Raw genomic sequence first — 27,292 nt, 5'->3', positions numbered from 1 at the left:
TGTGTGAGTGTCTAACTTTGAGTCTGTAACTTTGAGGTTAGATATTTGAGTAAATATATATATATATATATATATATACATACTCTAATATCTAAACTCTATTTATATTTATCAATTCTCAATGTCAATTCTCCATATATATTTATACATACGGAGAATTTAGTCCATGTGTTGGTTTCAGTACACAAAAGTTGAAATGAACAGATATTAATGCATTATATTTGCATCCTAAAGCTTTTAATGGTTGCATCAACTTTTCAACAAAGTTTAAAATTTGGTGCAATGATTAAAAGTAGTTGAAATCTTATGCTGCATTGTAATCTCTTCCTTTCATCTTTTATACATAAATATATGATATATTATATAGCAATATGACAAGAGGATCATTAGTTTATCTGCATAAAGTTGAACATTAGTATATGATACATAACCACACACACACTCACACACAAACATATATGTGTACACACAGCTTTACACAGTTCTATTCACTCTTCTCTCCCTTTCTTGCTATCTATCCATCTATTCATCTATCCTTCTATCTCTTTTTTTCCCTCTCACTCTATATAATATTAACACACACAAGGCTCAGCACAACACATATGTGTATATATATATATATATATATATATATATATACATATATATATATATATATGTAGACAGAGATATATAGATAGATAGATATAGATATATTATAGCAGCAGGCAGCTCAAACTCTAGTGTGATTCTTCTGTTGGTATACTACATATATTTATATCATAAAAAACAGTATATATCACAAAGACAAGCGCAAAACCATCAAAGAAAACATCCATTCTTCACCACATCAGAAATTATCATCATTTTTTTTTTACGGTTCTGAATGTCTTTCGTCTCATTAATAATATGAACACAACATGAAGAAAATGAGGATGCAGCAGCAAGCAGGTCTTTTCAAACACGTAGAGCACACAGAAAACACATACCTCACACGAAAATACGCACTCATTCCGACACTCACCACAGTCTCCGCATGGATCTTGTCGTGCATTCCGGCAGATTTATTTCTGGCTCGGAGGTCATCGATCAGCGACCTCTTCTGACTCACATCCCTGTCTAGGTGTTGGATTCTAAGGCACAAGAATTAACGCAAAGTTTCCTCTTTACCCAAAATTTGAGGGATCTACATAGGTAGAGATTCTTGCGCAACAAAACCTCGGCATACATATACATATGTCCTGTGGTCTAGGGAGAGTGGTTCATAAATATCAAATACAAATTATCTTCAAAAGTTGTTTATATCCGTACCTAAATTAAAGTGATGGAAAATTTGTCAACATAGGAATGTGTTCCATTGAGGTTTAAAGGTTTGTAACTTTTGTTTCCTGTGACCATTCAATACTATGAGTCTATAACAACACCACAAACAAGCATTTATCTCACAATAAATAGAATCCGAAAAAAATTCGTTGCAATGCTGTAAATATGTCAGTCATGGACACAAGTGAAATTAGATAAACAATGACTGACTGATGGCACTGATTTAGAATAAAATATATACTGACAAAACAGGTATGAAAGAAATTAACACTGGCAGGCAGCTCTGAAAATTACAAGGCAGCATAAGTAATATTACTACTGCTACTTCTACTACTACTAATGATAATAACAACAACGTCATGATAACAATGTTTGATAATGCTATGTGCTGTACATTTCATTTTTACATTTTTATTACTGAATTAGTTTTCTTGTCAAGATAAACCTATTGCTGCTCAGCCACAAATAGTCAGCACAATAATCAAGAATTTTGTCTAAAAAAATCTTGTGTTTTCATGACTATTTCCTACTATTTCTTTCATAGTTATTTACTTGCCTGCTTTCGAGTGACTTGATAGTTTCCCGTTGATCATCCGCTTGGGACTTCAAGGCTTTTATCGTGCTCCCTTGACGGACTATTTCACTCGCCTGGGACTGGAAGATCATAATGATGCAGCAAATATAATAATAATAATAATAACAATGACAACAATGATAATAATAATAAAAATAATAATAATAATAATGACAACAATAATAATAATAATAAGAACAACAACAGCAATAATAAGATATGAAACAAATTATATGCTTATCTCGAAAAAGAAATTTCACTCAATTTCATGTGAGAGAAACATACTTATAATAATAATGATAATGAAGAAAATCCTAATGAAATATAAATTTGAGTGTGAAATAATTGTCACCATCAAAAATAATGGCATTTTTTATCTATAGAGAGACTGAAAATAAAGATATTTTGGGCATCTGACGGTCCAAATCAATGTCTCTATGGAATCATTGTTGAAATAATATCTTCACTTATCATGTGACATCTTTGTTAAAGACCATTCACTGTGAAAGTATTTACGAAACTTCCAAACACTTTTGGGCACTTTATATTCCTGTAAGTTAAACTGCATTTTCAAGCCCGCCAATACTCTGGGTAATCAATGGAGACTCAAGCAAGAAAGGGCAAATAGGAAGAAGATAGAGTTGTCATACTTTGAGCCGTGCTTCTGAGCTTCGCCAGTCCACATCAGTGTGTCTCTCCGTCTGCTTTTGGATAAGATCTTCGTTTTCGGCCAGGAGCAGATCTTTTTGCTTCTTGGCATCTTCCAAATCACTTGTCAACCTCTGTAATTTCAAAAAGGGCACAAACAAAAAAAGGAGCTCTCAGCGATCGATGAGAAGTCTCACTTGTTGTCAAAGTTGATGGTTATTATGAAAAGTAAATTCATACACACACAAAAAATTAAGTCTGCCTTGAAATCAGACAATAAAAGAGGGCTCAACACTATCACGTATGATAGTGACCGTAAGAGTGACAAAATGGCTGAAGTGGATATCCTGTGAGTAAACACAAAATTTGCTCTACTGCACACATTCTTCGCATAAATTACGGTGTCTTTAAATAGACAAACAAACTCAAAGGACTTTCCCCTTTTTTTTTCTTTTTGCTACTTTACCAAATCGCCGGTTTTCTCACAAAACAACTACAAACTTACGATGATGACCGACTGATGACAGTTGACCACAGAAACTTTTATTGCTTTATTGTTAAACTTTAGGAGCATCTCTCAAAAAGTCACAAAGTTGTAATTGACAGTGTACATATATAAATTTCAGAAAGTGTGCAATTTCCATATTTCAATGATCTTTATTCTTATCTTATCTATCAATTCATCTTTGTTTAGTTTTCACAAAAATGTTGGAAGGTTTGCTGGAAAGAAAGATGAGCAAGCTTGTGAAAATGTTATTGTGTGTTTGTTTTGAAGTCTAACCTGGATGGTAATCTTGAAGTTACTATGTCGGGCTGTGGCAAGGTTTAGGTCAGCTTGGAGCGTCTCATTCAAGCGCTTCTGGTCAGTAGCGGCTCTCTGGAGCAGTGTTCTCTGCTCCTGCAAGGTGCTCACCTGAAGCAGACGAGGAACAACAGCAACAAATAATAATAATAATAATAATAATAATAATAATAATAATAATAATAATAATAATAATAATAATAATAATAATAATAATAATAATATCAACAATAATAAATATAATAATAATAATAATAATAATAATAATAATAATAAACACTTAGATATAGCGCCCAATACGGGCATTACCAAATAAGAGTGGATTTTGAAAGATTCTATGTATCCATAAGACCTATATGATCACTTCCACTGTGTCCACACTTCATGTCTTACTTAGCATCAACAGCAAACACAAAGAGTATGAAATCTACAATCAGGACATCATTTTTCAAATATGCAGCTTCCATTATATCTGCAGGTATTTCATCATCTGCAATCTCTACTATATCACACACTATCAGATTACGTCAAAGCATAATTTAATATCCAACAGTTTACTGCACCTGCGGGAAAAAGAAATGATTATCGTAAAGCTATTTTCCTGGAGCAGATATATATCATATACATCACTTACATTTTTACTTTTGCCTCAACTGTATTAGTTTCTCCTTTTCACATTAACATTCAGAGATAAGCTCCACTGAACAGTATCCTAAAACAGCCTCTCTTGAGTCATCACTACTTTTATTGATGATCATCATTTAGTGCCCGAGAGCGCAACAATTCTCTCCCTCTTTTTTCCTTTTTTTTCTCAAAATCAAGAAATCAAACAAACAATGCATTCAATGATTCTTGTTTCACTATAATTGGCTGGCACTAAACATCACCACCATCAAACATAATCATCAACATCATCATTTTCATTATCATCATTATCACCATCGATATTATCATTATCATCATCATCATCATCATCATCATCATCATCATCAAATTAAGAGAGGTTCTTAAACCAGGCATGTCATAGTACACACCACTTTGCCATTCATGACACTCCCTGATATCAAACCTTTTCACAATCTGAAAATACTATCCTCTGTTAAATTGCTTTAATGTTAACAGGAAGATAGAGGGGAGCAAAATTTCCTGGGGTAAAAACTAGTTATCTACAAGCTTAAGAAAATATCACTAAAAATACAATAAAATATGCCCCTGGGTAAGCTGATTACACTTGTGCAATTTGCCTTAAAGGAAAATATGATCTGTATAAAGCAAAAGGACGTGTATATTTTTAAACAAAAGTAGAAAAAAAAGTGGTTAAAACACTACTTTTGTCAATCTTATTTTACATTAATACTTGGTTTAAACTGCAGACAATACTGGAGATAACTGAATGTTGCTTTCAAACATTCACAGGAAATGCTTGTTCATTGTAATAATTTTGCCTCACAGAAAATGTGCTTTCTCCAGAGTAAAGTCCAACCCCCCCCCCCCCCCCCCCAGCATCAGCCATCAACACTGTTGCCATGCCAGCCACTATCCTCCTCACTTGTTGTTGAAGAGCACCCAGTCTCCTCTTCAGGGCCCCCATACCACCTGGGATGGGGCTCTGCCCCCTCCTCCCCCTGGCAGACTTCTTAGAGATGGCCTGGCTCGTCACGTTCAGACTTTTGATGGGAGAGGTGGCTATGTCTCTTCTTTTGGATACTACGGCAGAGCAAAAACATAGCCAAAGATTTTGAAGAAGAGAATGAGTTGATAGTTGCTTTATATAACACCTAAATCTTAAACTTGCAATGATATCTTAGCCAGGGCTCCATACTACCTTTTTTTTTTGGTGGCCGGATGGGGCCACCAAAATCATGAATTTCAAATTTTTGGTGGCCGGAGAGAAAAATTTGGTGGCCCGAAAAAAACCCAATAAAAAACATCAAGTCACTACATGCATTTATGCATTTCCAGCACAAAGTTACAAATTTATTGACATACTTTTAAAAACATTTTGGTGGCCCAAGGCGGGCCACCAAATTTGCCCTTTTTAAAAAATTTGGTGGCCCAACTTTCATTTTTGGTGGCCCTGGGCCACCGGCCACCGTTAGTGTCGAGCCCTGTCTTAGCTCTTCCTGTTTGATTTTCCCGAAACTTTTTGTTGTTATGTCTTATTCTACACTGTGCACTAAAGTACACTTGAACTTGCAGTAAAGTTCCTCTGTTTACAGTATCATCTGTAAAATGCAAATTACAGTACGCAGTAAACTTATATAGATATTGCATTTTTAGAAGTGAGTTATAACACTTGACATCCCCACAGGAGTTATAATTTTCCCAGATCATGTTTTCTCAAAGTGCACAATACTGAGGGAAAATATTGTCTTGAGGTGAAAATGTAATTCCCATACAGACTGTCAAGTGTTATATTGCATCAATAGACTTGAAGGCAATATTTGTCGTACTATATTGCCAACATAAAATACACATCGTTTCATAGCCCCATCAGCAGCCAGTCAAATTCTTGAATTATATTACTTGACATGATATTACTGCTCGCAATATAAAGATTCTAATCCTCACTGCATTAGTCATGTGATCGCATTATGAACAACCAAGAACCAGTATTCATGTAGACAATTGATATTCTAAAATATTTGCTTTTTTGCTTTATGTATCAATCTGTATTTCCAATATCGTAATGAACAATTTTAATGGCTTTGCTGGTAAATAAGCTCTTTTGATTAAAAAAGAATGAAAAATATAAACTAACTTGGAGAGATGCCTTGTATTCCTGGGAAAATGGCGCCCTCTGTAGATGTAGATGCCACATCACTTCCCTCCGTCTCTGTCATGACTCCACTTTCTGCACACACAACTAAAAAGGTTAAAGACCAAAAACAGCATGTAATAACATCACACAAACAGTTTAAGACTACTGTCAACTACTTTGCAAATGCATATTGCACTCCCTTGTTTACAGAAAAAGCAAACAGCGATAAGAAACTCCAATTACTTCCTTCTCACAGGTGGCTCCATCTAAAATCTACCATTTTTAAACTGAATGCATACTTAACAAGTATGTCATTCTGAAAGCAACATTCCATATTGCATCTCTACCTATAAGTGATCTGGAATTGCTTTTTAGATACGTGTGACACAGAATATGTCAATTTTTGTTTCATGTTTTATGTGTTTATGTGTAAGACTTGGAACAAAAGGAATTTCCAAATGGACAGTAAAGATTAAAATTGAAATTGAATTGAAATTATTTATACCACTCACAGTGAGAGGACTGAGATTGTAAAAGTACTAGTATAAGTAAACTTCTAGTAAGCTTGAAGTCAGCATCTGTAGTCCAACCAATCTGAGATATAAAATTAATTCTACCAGAGGCTCCCAGTTTTAGGGTGGTACTTCATAAGGGGAAATTTTCCTACAATATATTAGTCATGCTCAGTCAAGTACACTGAAGTTTGTGTGATTTTCATTCTATTGACCGATAACATGTCACTCAAAATATCAGGTATAGAGAGATGTGTGTGTGTGTGTGTGTGTAAAGAATGGAAAACAAAACATGGGAACAATTTGTAGTTTCTTGCTGGTTATCACATAGTGAAAAAATGGCCACATCAAGAAATAATTCATGATAAAAAAAAGTACCCCGTTCAGTCTGAGTCGCCACCGACATGAGCAGACTGGTGAAGGCGGGGCTCTCCTCGTATGCCTTGGCCATCCTGTCCAGGTGGTGTAGAACCGATTCCAGCTGCCTCTTGGATGGACTGGGGCTTCCCATACTGCTAGAGCGCATCCCACGGGAACTCGTCCCCAGGGTGCTGGATCCATGTCCAGAACTGTGCCGGGCTCGGCGTGAACCGGCCCTGGAAGAGGACCTTGGAGGGGACATGCTCTGAGATCGCCCGATTCTTCCTGTCCTGTTGGGGGTTGAGTGTGTGATGACTGGGCTGCTGGAGGATAATTTTGCAAAACCAGAAACTCCTTGATTAATCGGTCACACTTGTGGAAATTCCAATCCTCCACATTTGAATTCCACCACACTGAACTTGATATTTCATGGCTTTTGTCACAGGTAAATCAGAACACATTTTAAGGTGCAATCCTACTCTATATACATGTGGACTGCAATATCTACAATGGACTGGAATTGTACTTCCAATTAATTTCTTTCCTCTACAGATTAACACAGCCTACATTGGAATCCATCTTGGCATTTTGTCACAAAAACCAGTATCTTGTTACTAAGACATTTTCTCCAATCATTTCTGTCCAACTCCATCTTCAAGAGCTGGAAGTAACATTGTGAATGAATGAGGTGAAACAGATTGGCTTGGAATTTTCTTTACAAGCAGCTCAGAATACATCACACCATGCAGATACCAGTGCAGAGGATGCATTGCTATGGTAAGACTGCAATTGACAGCAGTCTCTATTTCTCTACCAGACTCTAATCATGTTTAATGGCAAAACATAGTTCTCAGAAGGGCTCAAAATTCATCATTTCGAATTAGCTTTCAATATAACGAAAGGATCTACCAAGAGACTTACTTGGCTGACACGATATGTTAGGATGATGAGTTGTTTTGGAGTATTTGGGGATCAAAACAGTAAAATAGGTCTGATCATATGCATACAGTATGACTCTCTTATTCCTCAAGAGTCCTCCCTGTTAAGTATTGGGTAGGTAGAATCTTAAACTTGATGATTTTGTGCCAAAGCAATCATATTTCCCAACAAGCTGAATGTAATTCAGTCTCATCCGAAAGATTGTTGGATACCTATTTGGCCTGATTGGTCAATCATCACGTATCAATTATAACACATTACATAGCAACCACAGTCGCATATGCTCTCAGACTGCCATTCTGTTGGCTTACAGTTATCTTTGTAGCCAAGATTCTGCAATTCAATTGTTACCCAAATTAAATCATGTAATCACAGCACAGTTTTACACATTTGTTATTTCTTTCTTGCAACTGACTTTTATAATAGAGCATCTCTGAACTTCTCTGTCGATCTTTCCAACGAGGCCCGCTAGAATTTGAATTGTCAGTGATTTGTTTAAAGCTGAACACTGTTGCCTATCTTTATAGGATATGCATCATTAAGGGTACTGATGCATGAATATTCATCAATTCTATTTCCTTTCCCTAGTAAGAGCAGAATAGGTACAGATCCAGGTGTGAAAAAAAAGAAGTACTTACATCTCTGACAAAGAGCTGTCAGAGTCTTCCTCTTCCTCCTCCTCATTATCAGATATGATGATGTGAACACCGGAGCTGACCTCACGACCGCCTCTCTCCTTCTAGTGAGGACAGGAAGATGGAATGCATCCATGGTGATAAACAGCAGAACATTGTAAAAGTCGATGCTGATACATCCTTAGGTTCTGAGCATGGGGGCCACTGAAATATTGCACTCGGCCATCATTTTCCCACAAAAGTTGCCAGGTTCACATATGTCACTCATTAAACAACTTACAACCTATCAAGCCCTACATCAGAAATTTACACAGAGAAACCCTACCTGAGAAACTCAGAAGGAAATTCCACTCCAGTTGAGTTTCATGACTAGAAAAATTTCATGTAAAAAATTTTGAAGGGTGCAAGCTTCACCAAGATTGGACTTGGGATAACAAATTGAGTTTTGCAATACAGGTTTTCACAAAAACAATCACAGTGATCACAACATATTCTAGAAAAAGTATCACAAACATTGCATTTTTGGACAGCAATTACTACACTTTTCCTCCCTTTTGAAATTTATTATTGCCCACTCATTACATCCCAACTATAATTTGATGCAAAGAATACAATTCATTTATTTCAATTTCATATCAAATATAAAATAATTTGTGTGCAAGCCAAGGGGACACACATTATTTGATTGTGACTAATAACACTGTCTTTTATAATAAAAAAAAAAGGTGTCATTTACAATTCCGTAACATTTACATGTACATCCATTTCAAATGACACTTTTCTGCTTTGTTTGACCATAGTGTATTATCTGAAAATATACTTAAACCTGCAGTAGCATTGGGGCTTTAAAGAGAGCCAGACAGGACTGGTACTTTTACCTGTCTGCGAGCCGAGCGCATCATCTCCTGCCTCTCCTCCTCTGTTTGCTCCACCTGTCTGGTGACGTTCTTCATCTTCAGCTGCAGTTTGGTTACCTCCTCTTGCAGGGCCCGATACTCAACCTCCCTGTGCGTTGCCACGGTCTTGGCCTGGACCAGGTCAGCTCTCAGGGATCTAGGCAGGATGGCAGTAAAAATATAACTGTGTTCACATTTTCAAGTCGTTGCTTGATCTGTAATGGATTTCTATATATGATGCTGCAGTATTTGGTACCCTGGGGTACCAAATGAAAATTTGCCATTTTGTTGAATTATTATTTTTTATTTTTCCAGCACTGTACTCTGGGTGACCAACAAATGTGTTGAAATAATTTTTAGTATTATTATGCACAAATATGCTTTCTTGTTTGTGATTATGCAACAATTCATGCAAGCAAATAATAACTTTTTTCTCCTTTCCATGCTCTGTTGTAATCTTCAGTTTAAATTTGACGTGGAAGGAAAATCTGCATTGGGATTGTTATTGCCGTGCCTATTTGCCAGTGCCAATAGTCACCATGACAATGCCAACAGTCGCCATGACAACATTGCACAACTGTGTGATAACGGACACGAGATGGCGCTACACAACGACATTGCCCGGGTTACAACAGTATATGCAAGGATGCTATTAACCTTGTAAAATACATTGCAGTATTCTAAGGGCTGATCATAAAAAGGCATATTATTGATGGAAAAACAGTATTTTCACCATTCTTTCAATTGGCATGAGTAGTAACAGAATTTGGGAAAACCAATATTTTCTGTTTCCATGAAACCTGCCGTATTTTGAGAAAAAAAATCAGTACAGAATATGACCAAAACAAGTTACAGTTTTTCTACATTTCTGCATATGTACACATTATACACTAAGACTCACAAATACATGGACACAGCATAAATCAAGAGAAGAAAGAGGGAGGGAGGGTGCAGATGAAAGAAGAAACTAAAGAGAAGTATCTATCAGAATTCCCAAGGTATGTTTCCGCTCTTGCCAGCTGATAATACTTGTATTGATATCATAACTCATTAAGTAACTTTAGCAAGAAACAAAACAGAGTGAAACTGAAATGAATAAAGTGGCTCGAACTTAATAGCATCATTTCATAGTTTATTCATCTTGGAAAAGCAGTCACTCCAAAGGACAATGCATTAAAAAAAAAAACACACACACACACAAAGCTGAAAAGGGCACAATTTGCTCATAGAAAATCATAGAAAAATTGCCTTCTTATTCTAGAAACTTTTTTTTGTTGACTTTCTTTTTCTAGTAAGCAACAAAATTACTATCTTTTCAAAATATTGTTAAGATGCACATATTTCCAAAACACTGGAATCTTAGATGAAATGAGAGAAGTTATATCTGGCTACCTGACTTTTCTTTCTAGCTGGTCTCTTTCTTCAGTCCAGGCAGTCTTTTCAGTCTGAAGTGATGTCAGCTTTTTCTGCAGTCTGTTATTCTGGAGGTACAAAAAATAAGTAATGATGATGGTAAAAAAAAAAAAATTAAGTGCAAATGAGGTCTCACAAAATTTTCTGTTCACTGTCTGTCCCACAAATATAGCTTGACTTGAGGATATGAAAGTTTTGTACAAATTGAAGTGTTGCATGAGTCATGACATCTCCAACCTGTATCACAATCATGTGAAAATTTGTGGTTCTTTACAAGTGAGGTATACATGTGCATTAAAGCATATACCACCTTCACAAAAAATTGTCTATTTTGTCATGCAGCACATAAATCATGCAGAACAGTAAACATACACATCAAAGAGAAAAGGAGGTGTAAACAATTGTCCACACTTGATTCTGCTGTTTCTCTAATAAAGTAAATGAGTTGGCACAACTCAGTTCTGTGGAGGGAACTATCTACCGCTGTCATAGAAACACAGATGATTTCTTGCATGTCCTCACCTTTTCGCTCAGGTCCTCTGCCCTGGATTTCTCCCTCTCCTCTCTTCTATTGGCTGCCTGGAGACGAGCCAAGTGGCTCTCTAAACCTGTGGTAAAAGTTGGGAAAAGGAAGATGAAAAGACATTTAGTTCTCTAATGCAAAGTCATAATCATTCTGAGTCCATTCACACCTTTCTTTTTTACTTTGAAAGTAAAATATCAAAGCAAAGTGTTCGAACATCCCACGATACCTCTATTGTACATATCCACAAAGTCAAACAGAACAAACCGATAAGTTAACACTGAAATTTTAAAATTTTAAGTAGACAAAACAAAAGTATATCTTGCCAATACCCTCAAAAAACAAAGCTCTTATAAAAGTATTTTTGTTCACATTAAGAATAATTTGCTTTTTATCTTCTCTCACCTTTCCCCCTTCCATACTATACCCCCCCCCCCCCCCCCCCCCCCCCCCCCCCCCCCCCCCCCCCCCCCCCCCCCCCGTCTTCGCAATATCATACCACACTAAGGCTGTTAAAGACAGCCAATCCCTTTTGCATGTAAATTTTTGAAAAATTGGTGAGAACACTTAGGTATTGAAGAAAACACTATTTGGAAACCTCCTGTAAATTTTGAACTCAAGAGGGTCTTTATTTGTTTAGTTAAATTGACCGTTAAGATTTGAATAATTTTTGCGAACTGCGCAAAAATTACAAATCTAAATACTAGTCTAGTTTTACAGACCTGTGTGATGCACTTAGTTGTACATGTAGTTCATGTAAGTGGTGTGTTGTTATTTGCCATTGATAACAAAGTAAGAGAAGCTGGTGAATTCTTCTTTTCTGACAGCTTTAACATGCATATCTGTTGTTCGAAGTATAAGTATCATATTACAACCACAGGAGGATAAATGTATGCAGCTGTGCCTAGTACACAGAATACGGTACGGAGAGCGTTTGGTGCATTATTTGAATTTTAACGGCTAACAACCTTCAAATATCACAGAAATGTTATAGATTTACAATAGTCTTGTCATTCTGGTGGAATATATCATGTTCTTTGCTATTTGGGAAGGAATGCAAAAGGGAAGGGCCATCTTTAAGGCCTAATTATTGAGAGCGCCACATTGATGAGAGCACTACTCATCAATCATACACACATCCCAACATCAATAACATGTGCACACATGACACAACATTATCATCCCCCATAATAGGCTTAAGTAGTTTGTCAGAAACTTGAGGGGGAAAAAAGAACAGTTGAGTTTAATAAAGCCATGTGATACCGCACATGCCAAATGTTTTGCAGGGTTTTTATTTTTTGCAAATTTCACAAATCTGTGCTAATTGTTAATATGACAACAAACAAAATATTAAATCTGATCCCAACATGAATGCAACTTGCATGTGTACATTTCTCCATTCATTACTCGACAATCGCGAATTCCAACTATTCGCAAAATTGTTCCAATTTGCGAAAAATTACACTCTCTGAATATATGGGCGTATACAGTACCAATTAGTGAAGAACATAGTTAACTCTCCAAACACTTCTACTTTTGAAATAGTATGGACACTTTATGCAGCACATTTGCTATTAGTAATGACAGGGTTAGTCAAGAGCTGCTGCTGGTGTACATAACATTGAATCCAGGTTTCACAGGAAATTTCTTGCTAAGTTCTACCTGCATCCCACCCACCGAAGGGCTGGCATCCAATATCACAAATCTAGATGAGAAAGGTTAGGTAAATAGAGTCCCTACCTTGCCTCTCATCTTCCAGACACCTAGTGAGTTCCTCTATGGTGGTGGCATCAACTCCAGCCTGAACCCCCAGTCTGTCCACCTCCTCCTCAATGTTCATCCTCAAAATTCATTAGAAAACATTCCCCGGACACTCTACTTAGCATCATTTCATCTAGTTTCAAAATTCGACTTTATAAACAGGGGAATCTACCTCCAAATATATATCTGCATTCAATGCAAGCACTGATTTACCTCTTCAATACAGAAGGCAGGGAGAAAAATATACAGTCAATACAAAGTCAAAGGAATGTGTACCTTACACAAAAAATGAAATTTCGTGGAATTTTTCAAATATTTTCTTTATATCGTTGTCATACTATGACTGACATCATAAACTGTTGCAGTGTCCTTATCCAGCCATTATGGCACCAATGTTTACAAATTCATAATTTTTGAATGGACTGTCTGATATTTCTCAAACTTCACTGATGTATTCTACTAACATTGCTGCGTGCACTCCATCCACATATTTAGACAACATTACAATATATGAAATATGTAGTGTTCACAAGACGACGATATCTAGTTCTGACATAAAAAGTGGTTGTCTAATATCAACAGAGCATTTCATGACCTTGAGCCATGGCAAAGGAATAAGTTTTCAACACTGCCAAAACACTGCTTTGTTGTCTTAAGATTTTGATTACTGGGGATACCAAAAGCATAAAATGTTCCAGCTACATACTTCTCTTGCATCAGGTTTGCCGTCTGCTGCTTGTAGTATGCCAGTTCGTTCCACACCCCATCTGAATCCTCTCGTCTCAAATCCCTGGCGTCAGATCTCTTGATCTTCTTTTTGCTCTTTGCTTGCTCACTTCTGGGGTCGGGGGGGGGGGGGGGATGGAAACAAAAACGTAAAAACTAGGTCATGAATAATATGAAATCTATGCCATTCTTCCAGCAACAGAGTTGTGTTGAATAAAATAAGCAGTGAATGTATGAAGTACCAACAATATGCTTGTAGAATAGTAATGCATTTCAGTTATAAATTTTTTTTTTTTTTAAAGTCACCATTGTATTAAAAAAAATGGAGACAAAGGTAGTGGATAAGGAAACAAGAAACATGAAAATTATGTTCTTTAGATAAAATTACTCATACACTGCATTGCTATAACCTCAACCCAGTAAACAAATATAGACAACGAAATCTTTTCTATTTCCTTGTTTTCTTTGGCCTTTGCAATACCACAAAACATTTTGTATTTTTTTGCATGTGAATTCTAAGGGTATAATCATTAAAGGTAAGGCAACAACTCTATGATCAAATACAGCACACGACAGTTCAGTATACAAGTACCAGAATTTTTGTAGTCCCACTTCAAATGTGGCTTTCATACATTAAAAAGTACTGTAAAACGAGGAATTTTCGCGTGCATTTTAATTTCGCGAGTGCCAAATTCGCGAAATTAAAATGCACGCGAAAAGCTTTTGTCTACACTATATGCATTGAATGCCAGTAGCAATTCGCGAAAATTTCGTGCCACGAAAAAGGCTGTCAGGATCGATCGGCTCCAATTCGCAAACATTTCATGCCGCGAATATATCATGTTTTACAGTAACTAATGATTCAAACATTAAAGTTCTTCTGGGGATAGTGATTAGCCCATTACTCACAAATCACACCTATTCATTTCTCGTCAGAAATTGAAGAACATAATGTAGCACACTATCTTTGGAGTGCACAACTCTTCCATTTTCACTTGTTTCCCTATTATTTTTGTCCTGTTCTGTCTGTATACATCACCAGAAACTCACCTTTCATGATGCTCATAAGTCTTGATTTGTTCTTTGAGAATGTCGTAGGCGGCCTGCAGTGTTTTTAATCTTTCCAGCCGGCGGCTGTGTGCTCTCCTTAACTCATCATTTTCCTGACTCTGGATCAATAAAGGCAGGGCACACAAAAAATAATTTAGTGACCCTCAATCTTACATCCATAAGTATGGTCGATCAAGTTTACATATATGTAATTTTGTTAATGTGGCAAATGGGCATATTACCCTTTAGCAAGATTGCGTTGTGCTATTATCAAACACAAGTTTGAACATAAGTTTACACACATGGTAATATCAGTTATTTACTGCTTGCAGTTGTGGGAGAAGGAAAAAAAAACCTATGTTATCAACATGATCAAAAATAGGCATCTATAGGTACCATCTTGCACCTTTAAACTAGGAGTTTAATTCATGAGACAAACAATTTGACCATGAAATGAATTTTAGTCATGTGACAGGTTACCTGATAATACAACACATAGAATCTAGTTGTACTGAGGATATGCCAACTGAACATAATCATATACCAGGTGTATAATCATGAACTACAAAAAAAAAAAAAAAAATCATATGCCAATTTTGTATTGTTTTATTTTTTTTATGTTCTGGTTTATATTTGTGAATTTTGCAACTTGACAAATATTCACAAAATTAAGAACTACTCAAAATATTGCCTCCTTACCACAAATGTAATACACATCATGTGGAAAATTGCTATAACTTTGCCTCCAGAAAGGAATAAAACTTATCTCTCATTCCATTGCCAAAGTTCTGGATTGCAAATCTAACCACTCATAGAATTGCCTTGCAAGTCCGGTTTCATTAAATATCACGCGTTAAAAAGCAGATTAACCCTTTCTGTGCTAGGGACTTTGGACAGCATGTATGATGCTATGGGGTTTTCTGTGCCAATCAGCACTAAAAGCACACAAAGGGTTTAAAAGTTTTTCTGCTCTTGGTTTACCTTCAGTCTCAGCAGCTTCCGGAGGTCCTCCTCTTTGCGGTTCTCCCTCCTCCCCCTGGCCGCGTCCAAGAACTCCGAGATTCTACCGCCTCTTCCTCTGCCCACCAGATCATCATCTCTGCCGCCTCCCATGTCAACGTTGTGGGCCCTGGGAGGGGACAGAGATCGTGCCCTGCGAGCCCCTACCTTCACTGGGGTGGAGGTAGCCTGTATGTCAGTTTGAAAGTTGGGAATGTTTTTCTTTCATGTGCCACAATTTTCATGTTTGCACATGGGCACAAGAATATATGTTCTCTTCTACATTTCCAATCCACACTCACAAACAAGTATACATTTTCCATGGATATTTTCTAGCAATTTTTAACCATTTTTGCAATGTGCAGGCTACTCCCCCTGTAAGACAGTCCTTAGGGCCTGTGGTTTTCTTTTGTTATATTGAAATTTCCTTATAAATCCAAACAGTAAAGTATTCACAGATACATGTATATACAAAGATGATAATTCTGGGGCCTGAATCTTTACTTTGTTGCAATGAGAATTTCATTACAACCGTGTTCGTTATATTTAACAGGAGTGCACTGCATTAGACTGCAGAATAAGGTTTGCATGCAATTACTGAATGACTAAAATCTCTAGTTTACTGCATTGATGCTGTATGGAATAATGTGTACAATGTTACAGCAAATGGGCGGATCACTAACAAGATGAACAGGAGCTGTTGTGGTGCAGTGGATAGGACCACAGACTCTCCATTGAGAGGTCCCTGGTTCAAGTCTCATCACAGAAGTGGTATGGCCCTCAGATAGGGCATTCTACCCCCATTGCTCAGCCCTTCTTAAGGAACTTATAGCCAATTGGTCTATTGGTTGCTTGCTTACAATCATTAACAGTTTCTCTCTTCTTCTTTTTTTTAGCAAATTGAATCATTCTTCAATCCAGAACAAGACTTACTCTGTCTTGTTCATGGTGGTGATGGACGTGAGTGGTGACTTCTGAAGACGCTCTCTGCACAATCCTGCAACACAGATAAAAATAACACAGATCGTTTTGTCTTGCACACACTATGTACATCGTATCCATATCATAGTACGAGTAATTGTCTGTTCAAAGGTTTGGTTACGAAATGAAAGACTCTCATTCAATCTACAGATGTATCTCTCTTTCTCTCAATAGGCCATTGTGTGATTTCCAATTGATGACAGCAGGGTGAATTTCAGCTTAATTATGGACAAACACCTTGAATCTATTGCATATACAGTGGATGCAGACACTTTGAAGTGTGCAAAAGAGAATTAAGTCTGTGGACGCATCAGGGAAATCCTGATTACATGTACTTCCAGAGGTGGACATTTCTGTGAGCACTGTGTATAGCGCGTTTATGGTTCCAATTCCAATGCTGAAACACCATTAGCTTCCACAAATGGCAGATGAGACAGAGAAAAAAAATCCTAGAAAACCAACAGATAAGGCATTATACTGCTACTCCTTATATCCTTATAACTCCTATAACCTCAGCAGATAAGGCATTATACTGCTACTCCTTATAACCTTATAACTCCTATAACCTCCACAGTTTCAGAACCAGATCAGAGTACTAGGATACATTTTGTGCCGAATTTGCATATTTATTCAACATTATTTTCATTCCCCCCGCAAAATCAAACAAAAACAAACATATATATATATATATATATATATATATATATATATATATATATATATATATATATATTAACTGCAGTACGAACAAGGACTACTGCAAATAGAAACAACATCAACTATACACCATTCTTCAAACTCACCTCTCAGACGTAAAGTTATCCCAAACTTCAAGCTGTGCCTTCTCCCTTGACCCTGACTTTGATCTCTGACCCCTGGAGCCACCAAGGTTGACTTGCAGGGCCACATGTCTAACTGGTCGATGTCGACCTTTCACCTCTGCCAGCTCTTTGGTCAGACTGTGCTCAGATTGGAGGAGGCTCTCATAGCGGGCTCGCAGTTCATGGTACATCTGACGTTGGAGGGGCAGAGCAAAAACAGAATTTAATTCGAGTATTCTATGTCAAGAAATAAAAGACATTGATGTATTTTCCTTTTAAGTGTTGGGGTGCAGTTTAAATTTCAGACATTGGGAAAATTGCCCTTACTAAACTTACCGTTTGAAATGATGTTGCCTCCATAGTATGTGCACTCTCTTGGTTTTGCAAAACTGTCAGTTTGGGCAAAAAGAAAAAAGGCAGCAAGAAAATGTTCACAAAGTAGTCATCAGATGAAAAAATAAAATTATATTCATGATTTATTAAAATAACTACTTAGCAATGACACATCTACATAAATACCCAGTAGTTTTCATTTGGAACTAAACTTCATACTATTGTCATAATCATCACTCAGCACTATCACTTAGACTGTTGCCAGTATTACTACTACCACTTCCACTATACTACTATTACTTCCACTACAAACACTAATCGAAATAAAATGATAAAGACTGCAACAGCACTGTCTACAAGAAGCCATTCTAGTTGATGGAACAGGAGCAGTATTAGTCATAATGCCTTTTTTCTTCAATGCAATGTATGTCCAATTAAGAGGGGAAATAGAATAGAAATGATGTGACAATAGCAGTGGTCACACCAGCAAAACATAGTTAATGTTCTCAAAGTTTAGCCAGCATGACCGCAAACTTCCCGAAAACTTCTCACAAAACTTCCCACTCAAAACTAGGGCCAGCTGTGCCAGTGTGACCTCCGCTAGTGTAAAAACAATGTCAATCTCTACCCATATCAAGTAAGTGGGTGTGGCTGGAACCACTCCTTTCTTACCTTTCTGGGTGTCTGCCTGGAGCGCCTGTAGCTGAGAGATGAGCTGGGCCTGCTGGCCTGCCTGGTGCATAGCGCCCTCGTGTTCCCGCTTCAGCTCCTCGTATTCCCGTCTTAAATGAGCAGTCATAACGTCGGCACCACAACAGTAGTTGAAATAAGGTAAATAAAGGGGAAAATGAATGAAACATAGGGGAAACATTCTCTGTATTTCTTTTCCTCCTCTTACAGTTCCTGTACGCAAGTGGTACGCATAAAAGTGGAAAAAAAATCTTATATCAAGTGGAATTCTCCTATGTTATTGATTTGTCCCTAAATGTAATACAATCTAAACTTTGCAAACAGAATCCGGTCCCAGTGGAGACTATTTGAATACATTAATGAATTTACAATATATTTTCTCTCTCTGTAATGAGGAAGATCATAAATCTGCATCATCATCATCCCACCTGGTTGTATGCAGGGCATGGTCACTCCTTTTCAGCTCTGCCGTCACTTCTTGCAGCTTGCTTCGGGCTCGCTGGAGGCCTTCGGTCTTATTGTCTAGCTTTATTACAGAACGAATGCATCAAAAAAATCATGCCTCGAAATCAAGACTAAGGAATGTACATAATTATGTGCTTGACAAACCCTCCCTACATTTGTCACAGAGGCAATCTGTCATATAGCACGATAAACTGCACAAAAATGCAAACATGACAAGAACACCTGTGCAATCACGGTTAGGAAAAACAAAGAAAAAACATACACAGCGTATTGATGGCAAGGCTGTCCATAATAGAGCTTTATCCAAAAAAGAAAAAAAGAAAAAAAAAAGGACTGGTAAAATATTGTAAAGGAGTGAAAGAGGATGCCTAGTGGACTTTCTCTTGGCAAAATTGAACTTACAATGAAGAAAAAAAAAACACATACAAAAAAATAAAATCAAAAACCCTCTTCTCAAGTTGGAGGGGAAGAAGAGAGAGAGAGAGGATAAAAAAAATACACACTCTCCTCTAGCAAACAGCTTGAAAGCTGCCAGCCAAGCACCCTAATTCCTATTTTGGTATTCTATACGATATTTTCCAATTACAGCTGGCAGAAATAAAACAACAACAACAACAACAACAAATATTTGATTTCTTCTACAAAAGAAGATAGCTTTTACTCCCAACACTATCACAATCATCACCACCACCATCCGCACCCCTCTCTCACGGGCAGAGAGTGTATATCATCACCTCTTGAGATGCCAGCTTTGCTTTCTCTACAACATCTGCCAGTCCTCTTTGGAGATCCTGGGAGAAAAGTCATCAATAGAGTATCAATTCTCAATACAATCAATGAAGTCATGTGTGTCATTGTTACATCACGTTGACACCATTATTGGAGTGTGTGCCATCCAAAGCCAAATATGTGGGAGAAACACACTTTAAAAGATTAAAAAATAAGACAACTTATCCAAACAATACTTTCTACAATGAAACCAAAAAAAAAAAAAAAATCACAAAGTTATTCATGTGAAAATAATGTTCAAGTTTGTTGTTCACTTCCTCTTGTATCTATTAGAGTAAATTGCTTGCTTTTAATTAGTTTTTAAAAAAGGTGCTAATCCAAAACTTTTTTACAGCCCCTAGTTTAGGCCAATCCTCCAAAACCTCTTTAACTGATATAAAAAAACTTATGAATGGTAAACCTGCACAGAATGTGCTAAAATGCCACATATTACTTGCAAGAGCCCTAAAAGAAATTAAAAAAAATATATATTCCATTTGAGGTTTTACCTGAACCTTGGCTTCATACTGCTGGTTGAGTTCCTTCATAGCTTTCAGCTCAGCTTGGGATTCCTCCATCCTAGACCTTAGCTTATCACACTCCTGTTGAATCACTGGCAAGAGACAGAGAGAGAATGAGAGGGAGAGAGAGAGAGATCAAAACAAAACATAGAACAAGGCATCTACGGTGCAGTGCACTTTGAACATCCATGTAACCCTGGCATGTGTATTCCATTAATTGAATTGGAAAGTGTAAGTTAAAAGATAGTTTAGCTTTCAAAGTCAAAGCTCCTCGGCGGAATTCTTTTTGACAACTGATAAAACTTTATCCAATCCGTATTCAACCACGTTGAATCAATTACATTCATTCATCCATGCTGTCAGGCTGGTTTTGCACTGCACACAAATACACAAATTTCTGTTCATGTTTTCTGATGTCTACTTCTGATCATGAGAAAAAGAATATATAGATTATCAAAAAAATATATAATATTACAGTGAATTGAGGAAATGACTACACATAGCATGCTGTATAATCAAAATGGAATTCATTTCAATATTTCCTGAACTTATAGTTTTAGACATGTGAATCTGATTCTTGTGAACTTGATGCAATGCAGAAGCCTTACACAGATTATTTCCTAATATTTGGAATGTACGATATGTAACATTGAATAACTGGTTAATCACAACTGAAAACCAAACTATGGGATTACACAAATTTACAACATGGGAAACAGTACAGCTAATTTTGGTCCAATGTGATTCGAAGCAAATGCTTGTTTCCCATCCATTTGCAGCACATAAGCCTCACCATTTTTTTCACTCATAAGTTGTGCAAGGGCTTCCTCCCTCTCAGCTTCCAGCCTCTGTATCTTCTCTCTGTGCTCCTCAACCTCAGTATAGGAGAGATCATGAGAGAGATGAGAAAGATGTAAACTCTTGTGATCCAAGAGATACGGCGTGTACCTGCACTACAACATGGGTATACAATTTTAATGACAGAAGATATCAGCTGGCAGGCTACACGAGGTAAAGATGGACATTATCCCAAGTAAAGGGGCAATTCCCCACCAGATCCAAGTTGACTGATAAAATAAGATAGAAAAAAAAAACCAGATGATAGGCACATCTAACTTGCATACTGTTATTGCTACTGATATCATTGTTTTGTGAAACCATGCCGAACACTAAAACACCTTAACTTTTTTTTTTTTTAACCTTATGCCCAATCTAATGAAGCCTATTTCATTTATATCATTCCATTTGTTTAATTCTACTCTTCTTGCAAAGGCCAACGTGAACATGGTGTGGATTTGTCCTTTAAGCTCCAAAACTGGCCACCAACCACTGAAAATTTGTACAAGTTTTATAACGACAAGTTATTGAATGAACAAAATGTCTGCATGGTGTCCTGTGCGGGCACAATACCCATGCTCCTGCTAGTCCTAAATTGACTGTGAGTCAGCAAAGGGGCATGTAGTCCTCCAAGTTTTATACATTTCTTGAATTTTGTTGCATACCAGTACAAAGCAGGTTGCCAGCTGCACGATGAGCTTGAATATAAAATTGCATAGATTAACATTTACAAGTGCAACTGCAGCATAATCTTTAAAAATAAAAAAGCAACAGTGTCTACACAGGGCTGCAAGACTTAGAAAATGTTTTGAATATTGTGCGAACTAAATGTCTGACAGAGAAATATGATTAATCTATTCATTACTTAACATATCATTGGCTACAGATATCTTTGAAATTGATATATTGTTTGTGTCATGACAAGACTCTAGGAAATATATGTCTAAGCGCAAGAAGTCAGATACATCTCGATAAATTTTAGGTAAACATACCTGTTGCTTAGCATCTTGTTCAACCTGCATGAATTGCCTTTTCAGAGACACTATTTCCTCCCGACTTCTCTCACTTTGAGGAAAAGGAACAGATGGGGGAGATTCATTTCAACTTACATAAGTCAATAAGTAACAGGTGATTGGCATATATCTTTACTTCATCTCTACATACTTTTCCATGGTTGTATCTTACTATATCCGCTGCGCACCAAGTCAGAAGATCACAATAAAATCAATGGTTTCAGCATTCACTCCTAGTTATTCACTCATCATACGGCAAATATATATGTGTATGTGAGTGTGTGTGTGTGTGTGTGTGTGTGAGTGTGTGTGTATGTGTGTGATATCAATTGATCTACTGTAAAAGTGGATATTTTCATGCGACTAACTTTTCATGCTCCGCCGGCTAAGAAGAGTTTCACATGTTTTTAATTCCGCGGAATAAAGACATCCACTACTGTCACATATTGCAAGCAAAAATATTTGAGTGCTTTTATTTTCACGCTAGTTTCTTGTTGCGCGAAATGCGCGAAAATTTCAACACCGCGAAAATTTCTACTTTTACAGTATCTTATCTCCTAACATCCAACTGGACCCCATGGAAGACCAGCTATTGCAGCTGAATATGGGCTATCCAGCCATCTTCTCAGATGAAAATGAAACAAGCAAACAAACAAACAAACCTTATGCTCAGCTGCAAGTATTTTATATGACTTGATTCCAATATTTTCCCATATACATGGGTGAGAAAATGTGGAAATGACATTACAACTGCAGTTTATTTTTCTCACGCTCCCCCTGTGCAAATACACAATCTAAGATGTAGAACTGACAGCGAGAATAAAGATTATGATCAATCAACATCACTTGCTACAGGAGGCACATGGGCATACTGGTAACTTGCTGTGATATACACAAAATTGTGTCATAAGAAGAGAAAGAAATCCAACGTTTCAAGGTGCAGAGAGTACAGGGGTTTGGTACTATAAGCACTAGTAGATACGTGTACTTTATCCTTTTACCAAACCTTGACAGTGTCAATATCATCAACAGTGCATGCAGAAACAGAACAAACAAATCTACATCATGCACTTTGATATACAGGCAGTGGTAATTTGAAAGGCAGATATTGCATATAAGCATATAATGTTTAAGCTATGATACTGGCTACATTTCAAGATTAATGAAACTGATGCAATGCAAATAAAGCAATGTGAGCTCATTTACCTCTCAGCCACTTCTCGTAGTTTCTCCTCTTGCAGGGACACATGCTACAAAACAAGTTTGAAAAGTACACTGTGAAATAAACTGTTCATCTAGGTTAGGTATGTGAACACAATTATACTGTACTGTCTCCCCACTTTCAGTCAATAGATAGTCAGTGTTAGGAATATCATCACAGAATTACCAACCAAGGTAAGAAAAATTTAAGTAATGGTAATTTCAACAAAATCTGATCTCACATCACGCTCCTTTAACTTTTGTTGCGGATCATGATGAAGCCCTGTGTCTGTTTTGCTTTTTAGCTGATATTTATGTTGGTTGTCAACACTTCAAGTGGAATGTATAAACAAATCCTGATACATTGCATATGGATGCACATTCTCTCTTCAGGATCACAGAGGTATATAGGTTCGCACATTTATGATCTTTATTTCCATCTTCTCTGGGGCTCTTATAAAACAGTCATGCACTACCAAAATGCAACTTTTCTGCAACGATACACTTAACATGAACTCTGCCGATGGTGTGACAGAGTGCTACAAACTAACTTTTCCACTTGTCCCAGGCAATTACTACTCACTGCTGGACAAGGAAATGTTGCCTGTTCATGATATTGGGTCCTTGCCCAAAGGTAGATTTGGGCAGATGGAAGAAGTATCTTCTGTAAATGTTCTATGGGTCTAATGGTGGGTGTACAGTTTGGAATCTCACCTGTTCAAGTTCAGCAATCCTGTCGTCCTTGGCCTGCAGAATTTCTAGGATTTTTCTATCCTTCTGCTCACCTTTCTCTTTCTCCCTGTGTATCATATAGAATTAAAATACTGTCATAATCAAGTCATATCCAAGCACTCTATCAATTAATCGACAGCAATCAAAAGGAATAATCTTATTCACCATACAGCATATGTTTGCATACACTCACACTACATGAAATAGTATTTGACAAAGAAAATGCATTCTTTTTTTAATTTAAAAAAAAATCATATTGTGATGAATCACTCAATTAAATGCCCAGATATTTCCACTTAACACTGGAACAGAATGTTAACAACTTTTTACACATTGTGGGTGAATTTGAATTGACAGAGAATTTCAATTTATGTTCAACTCATAATAATGAAATACTCATGAAACAAACCTTTGGACAACCATGCTGATTGCCTGTGAAATGTCTGGGTTTGCTATCTGCAGACGTTTCCATAGCGACCACACAAACTCCTTGTCAGCCTAAGAAAAGAAGCACATAAATCACAGTTCTTCACACAATAAATGATATCGAAAGCCGTTCAAATACAGGTTCATAAACCGACTGCTGGCATCGAATCTCTGTAATTCTTGATTCAGTATTTTTACAATCTTGAGATCACATCAACTTAAAAATTAACAAAAGGAGGAAAGAAAACTGCCTTGATCCAATGACAAACTGGCATTTAATTTATTGATGCCAAAAATTGGAACAAAAAGAATTGTAACACATACTGGCATTGCAGGACTCTATATTTTCAACCAGCCAGTTGATTTAGATTTTGAATCTATTTTACTGTACTGACTATATGAGCAGTCATTTGATTGAAGCATGAATTCTGTACCCCATCACATATCACATCTTCTACATGAGGGCTCTGAACTTTCTTATTTGCTATCAAGTCGCTGTCAATAGAAATTTCTTGATCATCTCACCTGACATTGGGCCAGCTCCTCTGCAAGGGCCTGGTTGTGGGCCGACAGCCTGGAAACTTCTGAGTCTTCAACAGAAATAAAGGGAAAATTTACCCTGTAATTCATCAGACATGGTTTGCAGACTGATGTGAAAACAAAAAATGCATGACAAGACAATCAGTGATCAAATAGACCTGGTGTAAAATCTGTCCATAACTTAGTACCTGCAACAAAACTTTTTAACCTTTTTTTTAAATGGTGATTTTATAGATCTAGTTCAATCAAGATAATACTGATGATATATACTTCCCACTAGATACACAATGACTCAAACTTATGTACAAAGACAAAACATCAAAGTACAGTTGAACCTCTCTTATCCAGCCTCCCTTTATCCGGATCTCTCTATTATACGGACGCAATCTCGCCGTGATTTTTTTTTAAAAATAATTACGGGAGGAAAGGGGGATTCCCAACTCCTTGAGAACTTGAACTCCTACACAAACACACATGAATTACATATTACTTCCAACATGATTAACATACATTACATCAAATTTCCTTCCAAATTGCTTACCTTCAGACATTTTAACATCCCCAAACATCCCCAAATGTAACATTGAAAAGGTTGCAGTATACATATTACTACATGTGGTACTACAATGGGCTACATCAGTACATGTGTATGTATATGTACATGTATAAAGCATTGAGTCTCCCGTATCCGGCCAAATCAGGCGGGGGTGACACACACACAAAGGCAAAGGCAAGCTGATTGTCAAAAGAATTGCTAGGCATAGTGTTGTTAGAGATGTATAACCATGATAACAGTGTCAATCATAATGTTAGACAGTGTCATACTGTCAGTGTCAGTGACAGACAGTTGAGACAGCTCGACAGTATCGCTGCCAATTTATACCTGATCCATGTTGAGCAGCCATTGCTAACTAAATTGTCATCTCTTCAGTGGAGAACACACCAACTATTTCGTTGCTCGTCAGCTTCAGTCATCAGTACCTGTTTAAAGAATGTTAAGTTAAAGAAACAGCACATTAAACCGAAACATGAGTCTGGGATCTGGTCGGGCTACCTTCCATCAAATATTTGAACGTGCGGGACTACCATGGCATAACACAGCACAGAGTCATTCATCATTGCATTTGATAATCATGATAATGATAGGTTCCTGTTGTCACACAGTAGATAAAATCAATCAAAGATGTAGGAATAGGATATCGCAAACGTACAAATGTTATGTATCGTTATAACGAGCCATCATGTTCAAATTCACCACGAAAACCAAGAGATTGCGCCACGACTTTACCTGCAAACAAGCTCCAATTCGTTTCCGATTGCCATTGTTATGTTTTTTGTATTTTTTTTTCTCTCTCTCGATGATGATGATGGTGCATGCAATTTCCAAGTGATCGACTTCTTCGTTCGTTCGTACATGGTGGATCGTTTTCAAACTGCGCGCGCTGAACTGCGTGCACTCACTCAGTGCGAAATACATTCGTAAGAGTTCTGTGGGCTCACCATGGGGCTCACTCAGCTTGCTCTCTGCATGGTGGGTCGAGTTATGGGGGCCAATTTTAGGAGGGGGGGGGGGGGGACCACAGAAGTTCTGGGGGGGGGGGGGGGACGGGTGGGTCTCCCATTGAAAGTGAATGTGAACCCAGCCTACATAATTGATGTATGGTGATTGTACACTTACTACATGACAATGAATAATAATAACACACTGTAATTATTATTTTTTTTTTTTAGATAGCCTATTACTGTACTATATAGACGAGAGATCCGTCTGTCCGGAGGAGTCTTTTATTTTTTTGACGTTATCGCTCTCCTCCGCAGGGGATCCGTGAAGCCAGACGCAGTCTCCGCGGAACATTTCCCCGACGACCAGATACAGACCGATCTTTCGGTCAATGTACTATAGTGCTTTCTGGCCTACTGTTTCTAGTAGTATAGTTCTACATAGTTGGCCCAACAGATTACACTTTATCAATATATGCGTGTAGTAGCAGTAGCAAACGGTATGATGATTTCAGTCAGAGTGGATGACGATGATAACGGTATAAACAAAACAGGAAACAAAAA

The 27,292-nt window shown here is 37.2% G+C and overlaps 1 protein-coding gene across 1 annotated transcript; it reads right to left on the bottom strand.

Annotated features, from left to right (window-relative positions):
• Positions 1–386: 386 nt before the first annotated feature.
• On the bottom strand, positions 387–26,211 carry LOC139727607 (centlein-like). The gene is made up of 30 exons (XM_071638589.1): positions 26,112–26,211; positions 25,214–25,278; positions 24,672–24,760; positions 24,245–24,329; positions 23,537–23,580; positions 22,310–22,382; positions 21,274–21,355; positions 20,469–20,572; positions 19,926–19,982; positions 19,155–19,252; positions 18,709–18,818; positions 18,040–18,092; positions 17,686–17,894; positions 16,835–16,898; positions 15,884–16,090; positions 14,903–15,021; positions 13,833–13,961; positions 13,106–13,206; positions 11,365–11,450; positions 10,822–10,910; positions 9,412–9,586; positions 8,537–8,637; positions 6,978–7,249; positions 6,088–6,192; positions 4,876–5,033; positions 3,306–3,437; positions 2,527–2,658; positions 1,859–1,956; positions 1,004–1,112; positions 387–395 (listed from the first exon to the last, which is right to left on the bottom strand). Exons 1-30 carry the CDS (start codon positions 26,131–26,133, stop codon positions 387–389), a joined length of 3,177 nt encoding a protein of 1,058 aa, XP_071494690.1. The 5' UTR covers positions 26,134–26,211.
• Positions 26,212–27,292: the final 1,081 nt, after the last annotated feature.

Source organism: Diadema antillarum, unplaced genomic scaffold (genome assembly GCF_040938485.1).
Source record: "Diadema antillarum isolate AM-2024a unplaced genomic scaffold, OU_Dant_1.0 seq00000136_RagTag, whole genome shotgun sequence".
Taxonomy (NCBI): domain Eukaryota; kingdom Metazoa; phylum Echinodermata; class Echinoidea; order Diadematoida; family Diadematidae; genus Diadema; species Diadema antillarum.
The sequence above is the reverse complement of the archived record's forward strand: the minus strand, read 5'-3'. Positions and strand labels throughout refer to the sequence as shown.

Coding starts and splice junctions, on each gene's coding strand:
- LOC139727607 (XM_071638589.1), bottom strand. CDS start 26,133: ATGGCTGCTCAACATGGATCAG. Junction 17,895..18,039: donor AGGCAACATCATTTCAAACG/GTAAGTTTAGTA, acceptor CTCCAACGTCAG/ATGTACCATGAACTGCGAGC. Junction 7,250..8,536: donor GACAGCTCTTTGTCAGAGAT/GTAAGTACTTCT, acceptor AACCCCCAACAG/GACAGGAAGAATCGGGCGAT.